The following is a 21594-nucleotide window of genomic DNA, read 5'->3' as shown; positions in this document are numbered from 1 at the left end:
AAGATGTATTTCGTTCAGGAGTTAGAATGCTAACAGAAGAAGCAAATTACGAGCTCGTCTTATCAATTATAAATATGTTATAGCTGAGATAAATATATATATATTTAAGTTTTTAATTATTTTCATTTCTTGCTTTGGAGCCATTGAGTCAATCCTCTTTTAAGGTCGTCTCTTATTCGTCGTACACTCAACACTTTCTTTCCTGTTTTCTCTCTGAGCAGTCACCCCTTCTCTCATTCTTATCCTATTCTTACATTCAACCAGATTCAACATACAATCATATATTAAGTTCTTTGTCGTGTAAAAAGAACATAGGTTTGAAGCTAAGTGTCCTACATAGACAACTCGTTAATGTGCACGTGTCAGTCGTGCGTAATAGTCGAGAATATAGATTTCTAGTTTTAAAAAAAAAGTTAAATAAAATGAATTTTGAAACATATTTTTTCAAACTGTTTATGTATTGATAATATTTGCTTTTTTGGCTTATGACCTTACTTCTAAACAGGGTGTGTTTTAAAACCAAGGACATTCGAAAAACACGAATTACGCCAACAATGTAATTAAATTACTGAAACGATCACCCCTCCACAAGTGTAGGATCGTCCTCCTCTCAGTCTACAACCGGTCCACTCGCTGCTACATGTCTAACAAATCAGTTAGGTTCATAAGACCAAGGAGTCGTCTTCAAAAATGTAATTTAAGAACATATCTCATAAATAATTATTCAATACACAATAATAAGCTTAAACAAATTATATAAATAATATAATTACACATATCTTGGATATAACCCTGTACACGTCACTATATTGTGGGTTGGATCGACTTGGGGCCGGAACGACAAAGGACGACCTGGTCTGGGACCGGAGGCCGGAACGACTTGATTCGATTTCCACCTCATCTCCCTTCTACCTTCCCCTCTCCCCGATCCCTTCCTACTGTTTCCTCTCTGTTCATTTTCCTTTCTTTTCTCGCACGCTGAAAGACCATAACAGTCGACGTAAATCCTGTTATATATGCAAATTAAAATTATTCCAAGTCGATTACACTAAACAAGGTCAAAATGACTTTTGAACTTGTAAATTGATAATAATTTTCATAATTTGTAATGATATATAATTGAAGCTTAGCGAAGATCTGAACAAAACATCTTGTCTTGTTTTTTTATGCACACAATGATATCGACTACTGGGAAATGTGTCACGTGTACAGTATTATACCGAGTGATGTTCTGTGCAATACGTAGGTATATAAATTCCACGAACTTGCATACACTATAAAACACAAAGAGTTGTCTACCGTAGCAAACATCTCCTAGAACCGAAAACATGGCGATATGGATTCGCAAGGTAGGTTGTAAACAAACAAGATTCGGTTGAATGTCAATGGAACTGTAATTGGATGTCAGTGTATTTCTATTATTAGATACTTATTTATATGTTGCTATTAATTTCTTTCTGATTTTCTTATTGTAGTGACATGTTTTCCGTGGAATGTACACTGCATGAAAGCTTCTGTCACATGTAATTTTCGGAGAATAAATTACCATTTGACTTTGAAACTTGACTTTTAGCTAGATGTTCTCACATCTATTTAAGCTATTATCACTTGACCAAATTAGTGGAGTGCCTAGTTTAATGTTGTTTATAATAATTTGATAGGAATCGAAGTTTTTTCCACTGCTGCTAATCGAAGCCCTTACCATGACCTTCGGTTACCGTTCAGAATACAGTAGACTTAGGAAATTCCAATACAGTTCTTAAGGAGATCCTTAACGATAAGACTGTCATGTACAGTATCCAGAATTATTATTAAATTTATTTCAAACGATTCAGGTATTCCATTTATATACTGCCTTACCATGATTTCTGTTATATTTACATAACAATTCTTTATTTGAAAGCCATCTGGTTGAGTTGTTTACACTTTCTTCTGTCTCACCTCAGCTGTTTCCAGATTATTATACCTTTTCGTGATAACAACAATAAAGATATTTCTTGATCATAAAAACCCTACAGCAGTAAGATGAAGTTTGGAGATTTATGTCGCCATATTGTTCTGTGGCCACCTCTTCATTTAAATTAAAAGTTATCAATGTTATTTCATAGTACAATATGAAATTTTCATTCTTCATATTAGATAAATAAGAAAAATCAATTTGAAAACAGCATTTAAAAGAAATCAAATAAGACGTCATTTTTTTATAATTAGGAAAAATATCAGTGCCACTCTATATCTCTCATAATTTAGAAATTCCATTATATTTTGTTGTGTTAAGTATATGAGCCATGCTTATGGTATATGCATTGATTGTCCATCTGTCATCATTTGATCAAACAAAATTTCGAGTTATTTCTTTTCTTTTGCTTTTTGTTTCATTTGTTTTCGTATCTTTTGCAAAGATCATTTCATGTTTTTAACTTATCAGGATTTCTTTGAAGCATGTTTAACTATATGAAACCTGCTTTATTTCCTTTACATGAAGGCTTGTTTTTCTGAATGTAATCGTTTGAAAAAATATATTTCTTATGTTAGCATGTCTCTCCGAGTCTGATTTCTTTCATTAATTGTAGGTTTATCAGGATGACCTGTTGTATATGGTATTTTCCCCATTAGATCTATAGGCCCAAAACAACACTGTTTATTTTCTTCCTGCTGTCTATACTTCATATATTACATAAATAATTTCACTTATAGACATGCATGACCATGTGACAGTAATGATACAGGATGAACAGGTACTTGTTGAGAATCCATTCTGACACCGCTGTCTCTTGCTTTTGTTACAAAACTAAATGGTACAATGACAAAATTGTCAGGTTAAGGTGAATATATAGATGATATAGCAGATATATTAAAAGGTTTACTGTAGGAATGTGTGTGGCCAGTGCTGTAAGGTTGTCCTAGATTAAGTTTTCTTTGCATTGCATATCAGAATTTTCAACTAGCAGTCATCTAAATAAAATGAAGTCTTTAGACTTTTGTTATTTACATTAGATTTATGGAATTAAATTAATAAGTTAATGCCATGTTTACCAACTGTTCTTAGTATTACCAACAAATGCTTGTTTTTTTTTTGATGTCAGTCTTTTTCCAGAAAACTCCTTTCTGAGTTTTCAACCAATTTCTTTGAAATTTGGTCAGCTGTTAATCAATTACCATGAAATGAAATGCTGTTTCCTGTAACAGAAGTTTGATTAAACAATTTTATTGAGTGTCAATTTAACTTTTTCTATTTCCTTTTTTTTTCTTTTTCTTTTTTTTTTTTTTTTTTTTTTCGCATTTTAAGATCCCTTTCTTCAGTTTAAAAAACGATTTCTCTCGAACTTGGTGGGCTTTATAACCATTACATAAAATGGTGTTTTCCTTAATTATATGGCATTGTGATTTTAAAATTTTTTAAAGAGTTATTGCCCTTTGTTTTTTTTTTCAAACATTTTAATCTTGTCCAGATATTTTTTCTATCAGTTTTTAATCAAATTCTTTGACACTTGGAAGGCTGTGAACCCACAACATGAGATGTTTTCTTGTGAACAGCATTTTGATCTGATCATTTTTCGAAAACTTTCCCCTTTGTTCTTTTCAGCATTTTAATCTTGCTCAGAGAATGATCAAGGCAAGAACGAATTGTAACTCATAGGTATGACTGCTTGACGTGTATACTGGTATTGAGTCCTCTGTTCTTTTTGGTCCACTTTAATTGGCACTACACTTAAAATAATCTGGAATACTTCCATCGAATATTTTTCTCTTTTTTCTAGTTTTAATGGATGACGTCATTACATTATAAATATACCTGCACATTTAATCAACCGAAATGTGATACTTTTCAATAAGATCTCTTTTGAGTACTTTGTATGGAAACTGAGTGTGAACAGTCGTTGTATGGAAACTGAATGTGAACAGTGTCTTTGTCACTGATTATTTATATAAAATACATTCAGTTGATCAGTAACAACTGTGATATTATTTCCACTGCCTATTGGCTCCAATGGTTGATGGTTGATAGCTTCAAAAAGACAAATCTAAACAAGGAGTCATCTGTACATATATGTTATAGCCAAGTAAAGACAAATTGTACTTTTGCTAAGAATTAAAACAAGGAGAGCAAGACCAGATATTTTTCGGACTTGAATATTTAAGTTCTTGACTCGGACTTCTCCTATGGGATACTCAAAAATTTTCAGAATATTTGTGACTGGAATAATCAGAATTTTGGAAATGGTGTTATGGACTTATCGAAACTTGAAATCTTATCAAACCTATAGAAGATGGTGACTAGTCATAATGACAAATGTTTAAATTAAATCTGATTACATGCAAGAATACTGACTTGTATGATCCTAAATCTGGTAGTTTCTTTTAATTTTCTGCAAGCTACTATTAATTAGCATACAGTCTACAGTAAAACTATATTGTAGATCAGAGCTGTGATCATGATGGCCTGGCAGGGTCACGCTGCACTACTGAAATGATTTCATCTACACAACAAAGAATTTGAAACTTATTGACCTCATAGTCCCAGAGACATTAACACAATGAATAAAATACAAAAGAAATGTTGTCCACAATGGACCTTATTGTTCTGTATATTCTTTTATAAGAATATTCTTTTATGTGAATATTCTTATAAAATTTTGTGTGATTGATGTAGAACAGGATTGTGGAGACAATGACCTCGTCTGACAGGTGTAATCATTGACCGAGATCTGTAAACTAAGCACACTGACTTGAACAGGTAAAAATCTAGTTCATTGCCTTCTTAAATATGGAAATTTAGAAGTATTTTATTTGCACATTATACACCTCGAATATCAAATGAATTTTTATTGAAACTCAAAAACTTGGCTGTACATTGTACATTGCTAATAAGCACATAGCACTTACAGAATTTATTTACAGAGAAAACTTTCCACATGAAACTTGTACTTAGACTGTAGACTTGGGTCACAGAAAACTCCAATTGAATTGATAAAAAAGGAATAAGGTATTGAGTTTACCTGTCATATTATTTAGTTTGATGGCTATGTATTTCGGAGGTGAAGAATGAAAAAAATTTAACATTGAATTAATTTGATAAAAGCTATTATTAAGAAAATTTGAACATTGAATTTTTGTATTTATATACTATGGCCACTTTAAGGTTGATTAGTAGAGAATGTAAATATATATATAACAGGAAACTCTGATGGACTCCAATAGATATACAAATATAGGAGACTCCCTCAAGTTATACACATCGTCGGACTCAAATATGTATGTTACAATTATGATCGTTTTTGAGATGTTATAACACTGATGTAACATAAAAATCCTTCTGGCTATTCCCATGGATCTTTAGGATGTATATTTTCAATCCTGATCTGCATTATGTGACACATCTCTGGAGATATGACTGCTGAATGGTCTAGCAAGACTAGCAGCTGTCACTAAAATCACATCAAATAGTCCTACCTCATCTAATAAAATTTCCTTCAAAACATTGATATGAAAACTTGTATCTCCATATGTATCTGCAAGCCATGTTCTGAATATAAAATTTAATCCTGACAATTACTTCCAAGGATGTTTTTAAAAAAAATTTGAATGAGAATAAAATACAATGATCTTTTGAAAATACCAGGAAAAATAAGTACTTCCAACATGTATGTGTGCCTTTTAGAAACTGAAAATAAATATAATATGACAACTGTTCAATACTCTAGTTATATTTACATTTAAGAAATTATTTAAAGGTTATTAACAGGAAGATCTTCATGAAAAACTATATCTGAAACAATGTATATGTTGTAAGTTTAAATCTATAATGTGTATTATCTAATTAGGGTGATGCACGTGCAAAGCATTTTTCAGGTACAGCTATGTATTTTGTTACATAATGGAGTGTTTATGGTTGTCTTTGTATGCAGCCTTTATTAGCCTCAAGTGCTTCGTTTTCTAACATCAGTTGATAAGACTTTGTACATCTGCCTTTGTTTACAGCCCTTTGTTGGTGCCCGTAGTCTCCTCCAGTTCCTCAGACCAGGCCTTGCCTCACAGACCAGCTCATTCAAGTCTGGACCATCCTTCAAGGTAAATTCTTAATCAGAAGATTTTTAAGCTTCCAATTTAGCTAATGACTTTAAAAAATAATTACAGAAGAAGAATTACAGGAATTCAGCCAGAAGAGCAGTGTCTCATTGTTTTAATGGCTTAAGGTTGGATGGGGCCTATTTACATCATATGGATACTGTTACATCTTGTTTACAATAGTGCCATCAAACTAGAAATCAAAACTTTATAACAATAAGTTGTATTTATTAATCAGCTTGTCAACCTTAGTTGTTTTGATTGTAAGTGAATCATACCATATGTACGTCAAGTATTTGATGCATTGGAAATGAAGAATTGGAGGAAAGCCTCAGGTATTCTACGTTTATAACTAGTGACCACAGATATTCCTAAGGACATACCGGTATATATTTGTATTTTTGTAACAGGTTTACAGATGAACAGGCTATTAGATATTTGAAATGCACATATCATTAAAGTATAGATGTCTACAAAAACACATAATTATACATATATACTTATATTACAGTGTTCATTCCAATAATAATATATGGGTGTGCCATTGCTATGAAATTTAATCACTAGGCTTTATAACTGTTTAATTGAGCATAAACTTATTAGCACACAGATTATGACCAAACTGTCAATGTTTTTTGACACATGTTGGTTCCAGGTTCTGTGAAAAACTAGTTAATGTCATGCTTGTTTTGATAACGCATTTTCTTGAAACCTCTACATATTTTACGTAACATGTTGTAGTGCTTTTATTTGGCTGTAAAAACCCAACACTTTTAATGAGGAAGACACTTTTTGAGTCATTCTTTGTGATACAGGCTTTACACCTGTATTTAAATCAACTTTAATTACAATTTCCAAGAATTATTGATACCCTAAAGCAGTTCCATTTTTAAGTTATCTGACCCGAAGTATCAGTATGACCTGTATCCATTGTGTTTTGTCCGTCGTCGTGCGTCATGCACCATTTGTAAACTTTCTGCTTAAATAACTTTTTCTCAATAACCAGAAGGCCCTGGGTGCTGAGCCAAGAGCATGATGAAAGGTGCTGATATTTAGCCTGTAGCACGATGAAGGGCTGCCAAGTTTATGACAATGAATGACCTTGATTTATGTCAAGGTCACAGTGGTCAAATATGTGAAAATCTTAAAACCACTTCACAGTAATCCAGAATGCTGATATTGTGTTGGTATGATGCTGCTACTTTCAAGGTCACAGGTGTCAAATATGTTCAAGTCTTCAAATGACCTCAAGAACCAAAAGGCCCAGGGTACTGAAATTGGGCCTGTAGGCAGCTGGGAGGAAAGGCTACTAAATTTGTTTATATCATTGACCTTGACTGACCTTCAAGGTCATAGGTGTCATATATGTCAAAATCTTTAAAAGACTTCTTCTCAATAACCAAAAGGCCCAGGGTACTGATATTGGTTCTGTATCATGTTTGATAAAGTAATTGACTTTGACTTATTTTCAAGGTCACAGGGGACAAATGAGTAGAAATCTTTAAATGAATTTGTAATAACCAGAAGGGCCAAATCGCTGATAATAAACTGTAGAGTAGTTGAGCAATTTATTTTAGGCCTATTTGACTTCTTTTAGGTATATGTCTTTATACTGTTAAGGCCCATGTGTCTCATATTTTCTTATAACTAGCATGAAGACCTGCAGATTACCCTTACTACGAACCCAAAGCAAAAGCCAGATGTGGACAAACTGGTGTTTGGCAGGCATCACAGTGATCACATGCTGACTGTTGAGTGGACTAACGACAAAGGATGGGGAAAGCCACATATCCACCCAGTACAGAACCTCAGCATCCACCCAGCAGCCAAAGTGTTCCACTATGCTGTGGAGGTAAGTGTCCCTAGTCATATGTACCACCCAGCAGCCAAAGTGTTCCAATATGCTGTGGAGGTAAGTGTCCCTAGTCATATGTACCACCCAGCAGCCAAAGTGTTCCACTATGCTGTGGAGGTAAGTGTCCCTAGTCATATGTACCACCCAGCAGCCAAAGTGTTCCACTATACTGTGGAGGTAAGTGTCCCTAGTCATATGTACCACCCAGCAGCCAAAGTGTTCCACTGCACAGTGGAGGTAAGTGTCCCTAATCCTGTGTACCTCCCAGAAGCTTAAGTATTCCTCTACAATGTGGAGGTAAGTGTGCAGTGTGCTTTCAAAATTGGATTTCATAAGTTCTGATACAGCATCATTTTTAACTCAAAAATCACGTTTTGTGAGGGTCCAGTTCCAAGTAAAGGAATGTGGAAGTGACTTATATGGGTCAACATAGATATCAGGGGTTACTAAATAATTGTTTGGATTCATGAATCAGTGAAACTCCACCATTTTTCTTCCTGAATGATTATGTGGAAACACTTTGGTATAAATACTGTACAATCAATTTAATTATATCAACTTATCAACGTTTGTGTCCAAGGTGGAATGGTAATTTGCATTAAGTATTGTAATAAGCTTGTGATACCCAGCTCTACATGAGGCATCCATTGTATTACAGAGTTTTAGCACAAGTAATGTGGGGTTTGGATGTTTGTTGTGGCTAGAACATTATTGACACAACTGTGCATGATGTAATTTAGCTTCAAACTTAATTAGTGTGCATCTCTCATGTCTGCAGTGTCAGCACTGTTCAGTCATATAGAAGCTACAGAGATCGATACAGCCTGTACATCTATCTCAAAGTTGTAATGTTACTAAAACAGGAAATTGATTTTCATTCATGACAGATTATATAGTTATTTTTGGCCTGTTCTGAAGAGTTTTGTTTGTATAGGACTATCTTGTATATATACACCAATTAGTTGCAGCAGTGTGAGAGTCTTGTCTGTCTGTAGACAGACAAATGAGTTAGGTAGATATGACAGGCCTTTCTATCTGTAAACAGATCTAGATCTTTGAGTGACACTGGTATAAGGGCTGTGTGTCTGTAGTCAGAGATCTGAGTTACAAAGATATGAGGGGCTTGTTTGTCTGTAGACAGACCTGAAAGTTACACCGGTATAAGGGCTGTATGTCTGAAGACAGACCTCTGAGTTACAAAGATATGAGGGGCTTGTTTGTCTGTAGACAGACCTGAAAGTTACACCGGTATAAGGGCTGTATGTCTGAAGACAGACCTCTGAGTTACAAAGATATGAGGGGTTTGTCTGTCTGTAGACGGACCTGAAAGTTAAACTGGTATAAGGGATGTCTGTCTGTAGACAAACATATGAAATACATGGGTATGGGTTGCTTGTCTGTAGCTATGAATGAGACTGGTATGATCTGTGGGTCTGTAGACAGATCTATAGCTATGAGTAGGACTGGTATGATCTGTGGGTCTTTAGACAGACCTATAGCTATGAATGAGACTGGTATGATCTGCGGGGCTTTAGGCAGACCAATAGCTATGGGTAGGACTGTTATGATCTGTGGGTCTGTAGACAGACCTATAGCTATGAGTAGGACTGGTATGATCTGTGGGGCTGTAGACAGACCTATAGCTATGAGTAGGACTGGTATGATCTGTGGGGCTGTAGGCAGACCTATAGCTATGAGTAGGACTGGTATGATCTGTGGGGCTGTAGGTAGACCTATAGCTATGAGTAGGACTGGTATGATCTGTGGGTCTGTAGACAGACCTATAGCTATGAATGAGACTGGTATGATATGTGGGGCTGTAGACAGACCTATAGCTATGAGTAGGACTGGTATGATCTGTGGGGCTGTAGGCAGACCTATAGCTATGAGTAGGACTGGTATGATCTGTGGGGCTGTAGACAGACCTATAGTTATGAGTAGGACTGGTATGATCTGTGGGGCTGTAGACAGACCTATATCATGGACTGGTATGATCCAAGGGTCTGTAGACAGACCTATAGCTATGAGTAGGACAGGTATGATCTGTGAGTCTGTAGACAGACCTATATCATGGACTGGTATGATCCGTGGGTCTGTAGACAGACCTATAGCTATGAGTAGGACTGGTATGATCTGTGGGTCTGTAGACAGACCTATAGCTATGAGTAGGACTGGTATGATATGTGGGTCTGTAGACAGACCTATATCATGGACTGGTATGATCTGTGGGGCTGTAGACAGACTTATAGCTATGAGTAGGACTGGTATGATCCGTGGGTCTGTAGACAGACCTATAGCTATGAGTAGGACTGGTATGATCTGTGGGTCTGTAGACAGACCTATATCATGGACTGGTATGATCTGTGGGGCTGTAGACAGACCTATAGCTATGAGTAGGACTGGTATGATCCGTGGGTCTGTAGACAGACCTATAGCTATGAGTAGGACTGGTATGATCTGTGGGGCTGTAGACAGACCTATAGCTATGAGTAGGACTGGTATGATCCGTGGGTCTGTAGACAGTCCTATATCATGGACTGGTATGATCTGTGGGGCTGTAGACAGACCTATATCATGGACTGGTATGATCTGTGGGGCTGTAGACAGACTTATAGCTATGAGTAGGACTGGTATGATCCGTGGGTCTGTAGACAGACCTATATCATGGACTGGTATGATCTGTGGGGCTGTAGACAGACTTATAGCTATGAGTAGGACTGGTATGATCCGTGGGTCTGTAGACAGACCTATAGCTAATAGATAGATTGGTATGTTTTTTTTTCTAATCAGTTAGATTTGTTCCTTTTTTTGTTATAAGTCGGAAAATTGATTGAAGATATGGTCTGTCACTTAGCGCTTATTATTGCATCAAGGTAACAGACAGAATGGACTAGACAAAACAGTTTGAGTTGTCTTTGTCCCTCGTATGAAAATTAAGGAGCTTGTTACCTATATATATTGATAGATCGCAGTGGTGGAGGGTTGTTATTACACCGAAGTAAAACTATTCAATATTATGTTTAAAGAATCTCTGCTAAATACCACCTGGTGTCTATTCAATAAAACTGATGTAATTTGATATGTCAACAATGCAAGCTGACTTACCTTGTGTAACTATACAATATATATAAAGGTGTACTAATGTGATGTGTAAGGTATTTAGGTCAGTATGACCTTCAATTTCACTTCCAATTCAAAAGCGAGGTAAAGTGGAGAGAAACTTTGTTCACTAACACTTCTCTCACAGTAGTTGATGTGCTAAAACTCCGCTTGGGTCATGGGTCACTATTGCCTGATTTACTACAAAAGCTTTATTTACATTGAAGTTTCATTATTAAAATTCTTGTGTCAAATTTCCAACTCTAGATGTACATGAGAAAGTCACAGAGAGTGTCCTGCTAAATTTGTGGCAAGAAATTTTATTAGAGCAATGTCAGATCACTATAGTAAATCATTAATGTGAATTAATTGAAGTAGTGAAATCTCCTACAAAACACTTTATGTATTTAATATATCTGTTTTATTAGAATTTGTATTTTTTGTTTTTGTTGTCAGTTGTTCGAGGGAATGAAATCTTACCGTGGACATGACAATAAGATCCGTCTGTTCAGACCAATGGAGAATATGGAGAGGATGGTACGATCTGCGGAGAGAGCCTGTCTCCCTGTGAGTCAATCACTCTGTAGTATATATAATAGCCTGTCTATAACAAGCATTAATATTTTGTGCAATACTTACAAGTTTTAGTAATTGATAAAAGTAATATATATAGAAATGTTCATTTCTAATATACATAGAAATGAAATAGAAAATACATAGGATTAGATAGAGATGTAGTCCGTGGAAGCTAGCTCAAGGTCTGGATAATACAAGTTTTCAGACTACCCAGATTTAGCATGATTATACAGGAAAATTAATTTCATTGGAAACTAGCTAAAGGTCTGGTAAATATGTGTTTTCAGGCAAACAGATTCTGCCAGTTTATTTTTTATAGGAAATCAATTGAATTTTGTTGTGTGATTAGTTTATTTAAGATTACGCAGGGTTACATAGAATGTTCACCGATAGATTTTACTAGTTTAACCATATTTGGTTAATTTGGGACGGACACTAAGGGTTGTACTGTATTGAACTAGATACAACAAAGCAGGAAAGTTTTAATATGTCTGATTACCTAGGGTATGTTACATAGGATTTAACATCCACGCAACATCCAGGGTCATATGAGGATAGGAAGTAGTAAGTGTTTGTTATACAGTGTTTAACAGTAAGTGTTTGTTGTACAGTGTTTAACGGTAAGTGTTTGTTATACAGTGTTTAACAGTAAGTGTTTGTTATACAGTGTTTAACGGTAAGTGTTTGTTATACAGTGTTTAACGGTAAGTGTTTGTTATACAGTGTTTAACAGTAAGTGTTTGTTATACAGTGTTTAACAGTAAGTGTTTGTTATACAGTGTTTAACAGTAAGTGTTTGTTATACAGTGTTTAACGGTAAGTGTTTGTTATACAGTGTTTAACGGTAAGTGTTTGTTATACAGTGTTTAACAGTAAGTGTTTGTTATACAGTGTTTAACAGTAAGTGTTTGTTATACAGTGTTTAACAGTAAGTGTTTGTTATACAATGTTTAACAGTAAGTGTTTGTTATACAGTGTTTAACAGTAAGTGTTTGTTATACAGTGTTTAACAGTAAGTGTTTGTTATACAGTGTTTAACAGTAAGTGTTTGTTATACAGTGTTTAACAGTAAGTGTTTGTTATACAGTGTTTAACAGTAAGTGTTTGTTATACAGTGTTTAAGATCCTTGCAACAACCAAGGTCATATGAGGATAGGAAATAGTAGTGTTTGTTTTAGAGGTTAACATCCTCACATCGCCAGGATTATATGAGGACAGGAAATAGTAGTGTTTGTTTTAGAGGTTAACATCCTCACATCGCCAGGATTATATGAGGATAGGAAATAGTAGTGTTTGTTTTAGAGGTTAACATCCTCACATCGCCAGGATTATATGAGGATAGGAAATAGTAGTGTTTGTTTTAGAGGTTAACATCCTCACATCGCCAGGATTATATGAGGACAGGAAATAGTAGTGTTTGTTTTAGAGGTTAACATCCTCACATCGCCAGGATTATATGAGGACAGGAAATAGTAGTGTTTGTTTTAGAGGTTAACATCCTCACATCGCCAGGATTATATGAGGATAGGAAATAGTAGTGTTTGTTTTAGAGGTTAACGTCCTCACATTGTCCAGGATTATATGAGGACAGGAAATAGTGGTGTTTGTTTTAGAGGTCAACATCCTCACATCGCCAGGATTATATGAAGACAGGGATTATCTCAAGGAAAACATGTAACAAAATCTGTATGTTATTATTTCATTTTTATGCTAAGAGCATTTTCAATGCTCTTCAGCATGTTGCTGTTGCCTCTGGCCCTGAGTATCAGTACTTCATTTTCATTGGTTCATAAATCGAAAGTTTGCTCCTACTCCATCTGCCGGACATTACCGCAATCATTGGATTATCGCCCCTACAAGTTGCTGATGCTAGTCATTAAATGAAACAACCTTATTGACATTTTCTTCATTACTTGTACATCAAGAAAACGTTTTGTGTTGTGTATTTATGATAATCAGACATCGAAATTTGCAAATACAGTGACGAAGACTCATGTTTTATGGTGGTAAATTTTGCGAGGCGATGCCAATATGGCGGCTTAACTTTCTTTTCCGCGCGATGCATTGTGGGTGTCATATATCTTTCTTTTTTTTTCTTTTTCGAAAATTTTCATCCCGTTTAATACTGTTGAAAACTTTTGAAAATAATGAAATATGTAGTTGAAAATAAGAATGAAATTGAAATAAGAATGATTTAGAGTAGCATAAAATTTTGACGGAAACAGCCGGGGTGCTCTTTGCTGCTGGACCCTGAAAGAAGACGGCGGCAGAAAGAAGATGGCGGGTATTTGATGTAAGTAAGTATCACTATATATATATATAAGCTGAATTTAAAGTCAATACTTATACTGAACTAGCAATTGCATTTTTTGCAAAATACTCATTTGAAATGAGCTAATGCATGTATTGAATTTAGGCTCGACAGCGACGCGCAAACTGGGCACTGCCGCCATGGCACTTTTTTCAAAATATTTTCAAGACTTTTCCTTTGAAGCAGTATGCATTTGAAAAGTGTTATGTAAGCATCTAGCACATTTTTGTTGCTTCCGTAAAGTATTTCAGTGTTTTGAAATAAATTTATTTTTGAATGATCGGAAATTAAACAGAAAAAAACTTATCCGTAATATTGTACTGTACTACTTACGCTACTGTGAATAGATCTAGGAATCTATCTGTGTAATATATCGATTTTACTTTAAAATATCGGTCACTGTCCGTGCTCTTGTAGATCTAGCTCTTTCAAATTTCTGATCGGAGATAATTTATAAGTACCCCAAGTCCAGGGTATGAAATCGTACGGGAACTCTACAGCTATGCCAATTGAAGTTTATATATATAGTTTTAGCTTAAATTTAGTTTTTGTCTTTCTGACATGATGTCTCGTTGATTCTGTTGAAGAGTAATGCATGTGAACGACTACAATATGAAGATTGGGAATAATGAAGATGTCAATTAACATCTGAATCCCGGAAAGTGTTTTAATGAAGATTAGGATAAACCTAGCAAAGTGTTAGGTCCCATTGTTATTATACCTGAACTTTTAATATATGTACTGTATTTGTTCATCTCAGAAATTTCAGTATTATGTCAACTGCGTCAACTTTCAGTTCAACACTTGATTCATCAATTTTACACAGCCCTAGGCTCAATATTTGTCATTAATTGTCGACTGTTTTTAAGCATTTTAGAGTTTTGTTTCCATGGTGAATGGAATGAAATGGGATAAATAGTCTAACCAATACCCCTCGAGAGCTTATTAAAACATTGCAGTATTATCACATTGGGCCTTATTAAAAGTCAAATTCAAACTTTAACTGAAACTCAAGTGACCGGAAGTACAACAATAAGATGTTGATAATCAATGAAATTGATTAATTGAGAGGACATTGTCTTAGTACAGATAACCAGGCTTTGTAGTGGTTTGTTCAGAACTGTAGTTCTGGTTAAGTGACCATTAATTATGTCCTTTCAGCTACAATGACGTACATTTTTGAAATACCTCTACTGTAGCTAAATGTGGCATTTGTAATAGACATAGCCAAAGTTAATTTTGTGATAGATGTAGCCAAAGTTAATTTTAGGATCAGTTAGGACAGCTACTGTTTGTAACAGGCATGGGTTCAATTACATGATGATGTAATTAATTAAATTACAATTACATTATGAAAATGGCATTGCCATTACAGGTATTTTCAAAATAATTAAATAACCATTACATGACGGTCCAATGTAATTAATTAAATTACACATTACTTTTCAAGTCAAAATGATTTTTTTTGAAATACAAACGTCAAAATAAATTATCATACTGCACAGATTTATCACACAAATCTAATTTTATGATTCAATCTCTGTATGACCATGGTCAAGATATTATCATTTTGCTAGCTGTCCATCGCTTAATAATTTGACAGTCCTGAACGTCAAAGTAATTAATTACCGTATATTTAATATAGACTCCTATTGGGAAGACTATAAGCTTATAAAGAAGTGTATATTTCTTGCACATAATCATAGCAATAATGAAATATAGTAATTTATTTCCCTTACTCTCTTTTAGCAGGTGGATGTCCCTGAAGAAATGAAATCTGGAATGGTAGAAGGTATCTCTATTGATTCTTCTAAGTTGAAATTGGCCATGGTGACCAACAATGGATTTGAGGACATTATGGTGGAGAAAAACGTCCTTCTTTCCGGCCTCCAATTAAATGTTGAAGATGATTAATCACTTGAGGAGATGCTAACAACCATGTTGCCTTTTAATGTCACAGTACTCTCTAAAGGCGGAAATATATTTACCATCACAAAAGAAGAATCAACAAATCGCGGAAACTAAAAAAATGTGGAAACGATCATTGTATACTGCATTTGTAGTAAATTTGTATACAATCTTCTATTTACTGGAGTAGAAAGATTCACTAGTTATACCAAGTTTGTGTAGAAAGGATCACTGTATACTGAGTTTGTAGTGTACATAGAAAGGTTTACTTATTTGTTTTTTTTCTGAGTTTAGTGTATACAATATATAAAAAAAAAACTTTTTGTAGAAAAGATCACCGCATACTGAGTTTGTTGTTTACAAATGTGTAGAAAAGATCGCTGTATACCAAGTTTATAGTTTACAATTGTCTAGAAAAATCACTGTATACTGAACATAATACGACTTCTGTTTAAAACCTTCATTTAAACTTAGGCATGTATTTTTTTATGTATCTTAAAAGTCTACCTACAACAATTTTGTGTATGCAATCTTGTACTAGGATATTGACATGAGTGATGACAAGATTACATTGCTGATCAAAGCATGGAAAGAATTCTGTATCTAAAAACTGAATAAAACAAGATATAAGCATCTGTATCATGTTTTATTATTATTATTATTATTTTTCCATAATGTCTGTCCACATGGAATTTGTAAGCACTCTTGTGCATTCTTATACCACCAAAAGGGTGGGTAAACTGGAATCAGGTTGTCTATCCGTCCATCCATCTGTTTGTCTGTCTGTAGACACATCTTGTCTGGACAACTCCAATGAAACTTATCAGTAATATTCGGGACAATGTGTAGATGTGCATGCACCATTTTCCCTTGAAATATCGATTGCTATGGCAACTGGTCAATATAGACGGGTTTTGCTCGTCGGTCAACTTCTAAACCTGTGGACCAATTTCAGCAAAACTTTGCAGGAATGTTGGGGAACGTGCACATGCCGCTGTGTTTCAGAGGATGTTTCTGTGCAAAAGGTCACCAAGGGGAGATAGCTAAGGCTGTGGGTGTTGGGGGTATTAGTTATCATTTGGATTACAGTTTCAGTTATCCCTGGGCAATGTGGAGAGGATATAGTAATGATTTTGAGGATTGAATGTAGAGGTCACAGTACTTGCATAAGTACTATATGATTACCTTGTAAACGCATTGAGTCTAAGACAGTATACCGGTACCTTAATCAAATTTGGAACATGTATCCCTTATGAGAAGTCGGTTTCTTTAGAAATTCAGGGTCAGATGTCAAAGATCAAGGTCACAGTCAAAAAATGGATAGATGCATGGGGGTGTTCTTTGCATTACCCTCATTTTTCTATCAAATTTCACAACCTAAAAGATATTCACATCTTGCAAATTTCAAGGTTCAAGGTCACTGTTAGTATGTGAAAATTATAATACAAGAGGAATAAAATATCTTGCGACAAGTTTTAGAGAACAAAGAATATATAAACATGTCAACAGAATTGTAGAACCAGCAAAACAAGTGTAAAATTGAAACAAAGACAATATCTACTCGAAGATTTCCTGAAAAAGTACAAGGAGAATAAGACCAGGTGTTCCGAAAGAACAGGCATCTTTTATTTTAAGATATGGTGACATATCATGTTTGTTTTAGAAAATTGGCACTCTTATGCAGTCATTTACAGACAATCTGGAAAATGGGACATGTATTACATAAGTAATACTACTATGCCTGTTATTTCTGATATCTGCTGGTCATTTTTTATGGGCAATGATTTACTGCTTGCATATAGTTGGTTTCAGTATATAGCAAGCTAATAACAAAGAATTTATTTTTTTAATGGTCTTAGCATACCAGTACTTTCAGTACTTTGATTGTAAAACTGTTCTGCTTGAAATATTTTTCTGCCTCATGGTTACAGAAAATTGCACATCTGATTTTTGTATCGTAAACATTCCAGTATTTTAGTCATTTGTTGTTAAATGAACATCATAAACAGGTATCGTGCATGTTTAAATCTTTATAAAAAGTTTGCAACACAAAATTTAAAATGAAAATTCAAGATTTATGATTGCCAAGGTTTTCTCTCACCATAGTGTTAACACAGCTGTTGTAGCCAAGCATAACTTCTTTTTTATTGTGGAATTGTAAACAAACTTAAATTTTTATTATGAATTCAGTCTTGTTAAGTACACATATGATTGCTTCCTACATATTGTAACACATCAGTGGGATGGCATAGTGTAAAGACTGGACATTACAACCTTACAAACCTGATACATAGGTATTAGTAAAAGTTGAAAACAACCTGCTGTTAAACAAATACTGGCCATTCTAGAAGAAAGAGAATTAGAAAATCAGAGAGATTGTAAGGAAGAAAACTAGTTGTATACTAGAAGCAAGTAAAATAGTTATTATTAGAAACTATAATGTAGAGTTAAGAGAGACATTTAGAGAATTTATGTTAAAAACTAATAACCCTGGCCCCTGAGTTGGCCTGTTGGGCTTGTTGCAGGAGAAATAGGGTACGGAGGTAGGAGAAATATATTTGTATTCTGTGTAGGTAAGGCTTGCTTCTAAAGGATAGCTGAGGTTAGTTATATAAAACAGAATTTAAAACTTTTAAAACCTGAATGCTTATTTGTATCATATATATGCATCACAAGTGACCCTGAAAATGAATAGAAAATAAAATTTAAAGCGTCTCTTTAATTCAAAGAAAAAATATCAAATAACATGGCTGTAATATATATGTGAATAGAATTGCTGAAAAATTTAACCATGTTATGTCTGTCTGGTACCATAACACTGCTTCAAATGCAAAATAAATCAAGCACACATTTTTGTGTCCAATAACAAGCAATGATCATCACAAAATATTAAAAAAAGCAGCACACATAAAAGTTCAATAGCTATAGTTTAGATGTCACTGTCACAGGACAAACGCAATATTTTACACTTATGGAACAGTTATAAATTTTTATTTTACAGCTATGGCATAAATGTAAAATTCAGTCATTGTTTATCAGGCTGTTTGCTGAAGGTGTAGTCTCAGGCAAGTTCCACCCAAGTGATCAATATAGAAATATGTTGTTTTTTTCCAGTGAAGTTCACTTCATGTCTTTATGAAATGATTAAAAGTTTTTATAATATCTTCCATATACTGACGTTTCTAGTACATTGTCATTAGCTATCTGTTTGAAAATAATTATTTCAAGCTAGGAAAGCGAAAATAATACTGAATTTAAGATATTGGATTGTTAATGTATATTTGGAACCGGCTTATGCCAAAATGCTGGTTTATGTACACTATTTTTCCAGTAAAAAGAAACCAAAGGAAAGACTGAGGGTTATAGGTCAGAGCTGCAATTGATGTTTATATAAATCTAGATTGTATATTTGGTGTTGACCTGCATACAAACTAATCAAGACCCTGGTTGGTACCAGAGTTTTGTCAATACATTCACCGGTAGTAAGTGTATATAGGGAAACCTCAGTGTGGAGATTGGTACTGCAGTGATTGATCTTTAAACAAACTAATCTGAGTTGAATATGGTTGTGTTGTAGACAATAACTTAACCATGTAGATTTTACCCAAGTACACTCACCACCTACCCTGTATAAAATTGGATGCAAGCCAAGTTCCATATATGTTGTTAGTGTTAGCACCTGTTTAGTACTGAACATCAATAATCCATAAGGGTACAGTCTCCAGTGCTTATCGACATTGCATGGGATGGATGTGGCCAAACATACCCATTTTTAGCAGGACAGTGCATAAGTCTTGATTTTAAAATGGATTATAACCTTTTAAGATCACTTCACATATTAACTTTAAATTTAGTGCTATAGAGAATAATGAAAGGTTACCTAGCCCTGACCTCAGACTTGATTAAACAAAGCTAAAATATACATAGAAGAGAGGATGGCCTCCTCGCACTGATATAACTGTCAGTTATTAACCAAGCAATACTATACAGTATAATGAGGATACCTAGCCCTGAACTTCTACTTTTTGACAAGCTAGATTTCCATGGTAGAAGAGGGGATACCCAACCCTGACCTTAGACCTCTTTGTCCAGCTACATATCTTCAGTAGAAGAAGGGGTGCCAAACTTTGTTCAGCTGCATATCCTCAGTAAAAGAGGGGATGCCCAACCCTGACCTTAGACCTCTTTGTCCAGCTACATATCTTCAGTAGAAGAAGGGGTGCCAAACTTTGTTCAGCTGCATATCCTCAGTAAAAGAGGGGATGCCCAACCCTGACCTTAGACCTCTTTGTCCAGCTACATATCTTCAGTAGAAGAAGGGGTGCCAAACTTTGTCCAGCTACATATCCTCAGTAATTGAGGGGATGCTCAATCCTGACCTTTAACTTCTTTGACAAGCTAGATTTCCTTTGTAGAAGAGAGGATGCTCAACCCTGACCTTAGACCTCTTTGTTCAGCTATATTTCCTCAGTAAAGGATGCTCAACCCTGACCTTAGACCTCTTTGTTCAGCTATATTTCCTCAGTAAAGGATGCTCAACTCTGACCTGAATTTACTCTTTTAATCCAAATTAGTCTATACAGAGTAGATGGAGGGGATACTCAGCCCTGAACTTCAAACTCTTTTGACAAACTATATAGAGGAAGGGATACCTTACCTTGATCTTCTTCAACAGGATAAGTGATACTCTACAGGATACCCAGCCCTGAACTTAAACCACTTTACTCCACCAGGAGTGTAGAGTGGATTCCCTGTCTCACATAAACCTCTTTACTAAGCTAGACTATACAGTGTGGAGGGAATACCCAGCCTTGAACTCAGACAACTTTACCAAGCTAGAAGTATAGACAGGGTTCCTTGTCCTGACCTAAACCACTTAACTAAGCTAGACTGTACAGTTTGAAGGGGATACAAAGCCCTGACCTCAAAATACTTTACCAAGCTAGAAGTGTAGATGGGATTTCCTGTCTAACCTAAATTCTTTACTAAACTAGACTGCACAGTTTGAAGGGGATACTCAGCCCTGAAAAGTTATTTCCATAGGTCAAAAATAAAGTATATATAGGATACGCTGACCTGATGTCAAGCATCTGTACTGAGCTGGACTAAACAGGACAAACCTATCCCTTTTTAAAAGAGATTAAGAGGTGTGCTAATTGCTATCTAGATAAATCTTAGACTGCATGTCTAGAAATTCCTAGTTCTATTGACTGAACTTGTCGATCGTTCATCTTCTTCCTTTAATCTCCTTTACACAGGGCAACACATGTCACATTTTCACGTTAGCTTTTTCCATTTGGTCGATAGAGTAAAAGTAAAAGACTTCAAATATGCATAGGAGTGAGAAAGATGATCTCTTATATGCATATTCCAGGTACCTGCTGATTTATTATGATAAAGGAACTTGTTTGGCATTCATCCAGACTCCATAAGAAATGTAACAGATATACTAGAAATGGGCGAATGTTAAAAATCAACATAAAATGATGTATTGCCCCATCCCTTTGACTTAAGATAGGATTGTCAATTTACGGGGCAATCTGGCCTTGGTATATACATTCTGTGAAAGTTGTTGTTGTAGATTCAGAATGTTTTCCGTATGTCTGTTTCTGATGATATTTAAATGTTCCAGTGTTATCACAATGTAATGTGTAATACAAGGTATTTACGCATAAAGATGCATGTTGTGATAATTTTTCCAGTGTTGCTGTAAATGCTAGAGCAGGTAGCATTTCATTCTTCCCTCTTAATAATAGTAATATTAAAAAAACACAAA

The 21594-nt window shown here is 34.9% G+C and overlaps 1 protein-coding gene across 1 annotated transcript in view; it reads left to right on the top strand.

Annotated features, from left to right (window-relative positions):
* The first annotated feature begins 1310 nt into the window (after positions 1-1310).
* LOC132565733 (branched-chain-amino-acid aminotransferase, cytosolic-like) overlaps positions 1311-21594 on the top strand; it is a 33943-nt gene continuing 13659 nt past the window's right edge. The window contains exons 1-4 of the mRNA XM_060230471.1: positions 1311-1349; positions 5983-6072; positions 7721-7921; positions 11480-11590. Coding sequence (XP_060086454.1) covers positions 1329-1349; positions 5983-6072; positions 7721-7921; positions 11480-11590 — 423 coding nt within the window. The 5' untranslated portion in view covers positions 1311-1328. The remainder of the gene's footprint in view (positions 1350-5982; positions 6073-7720; positions 7922-11479; positions 11591-21594) is intronic.

Source organism: Ylistrum balloti, unplaced genomic scaffold, assembly GCF_031769215.1.
Source record: "Ylistrum balloti isolate Yb309-2 unplaced genomic scaffold, AGI_CSIRO_Ybal_v1 Utg369730, whole genome shotgun sequence".
NCBI classification, from domain to species: domain Eukaryota; kingdom Metazoa; phylum Mollusca; class Bivalvia; order Pectinida; family Pectinidae; genus Ylistrum; species Ylistrum balloti.
Note: the sequence above shows the minus strand (reverse complement) of the source record. Positions and strands in the feature narration are given on the sequence as shown.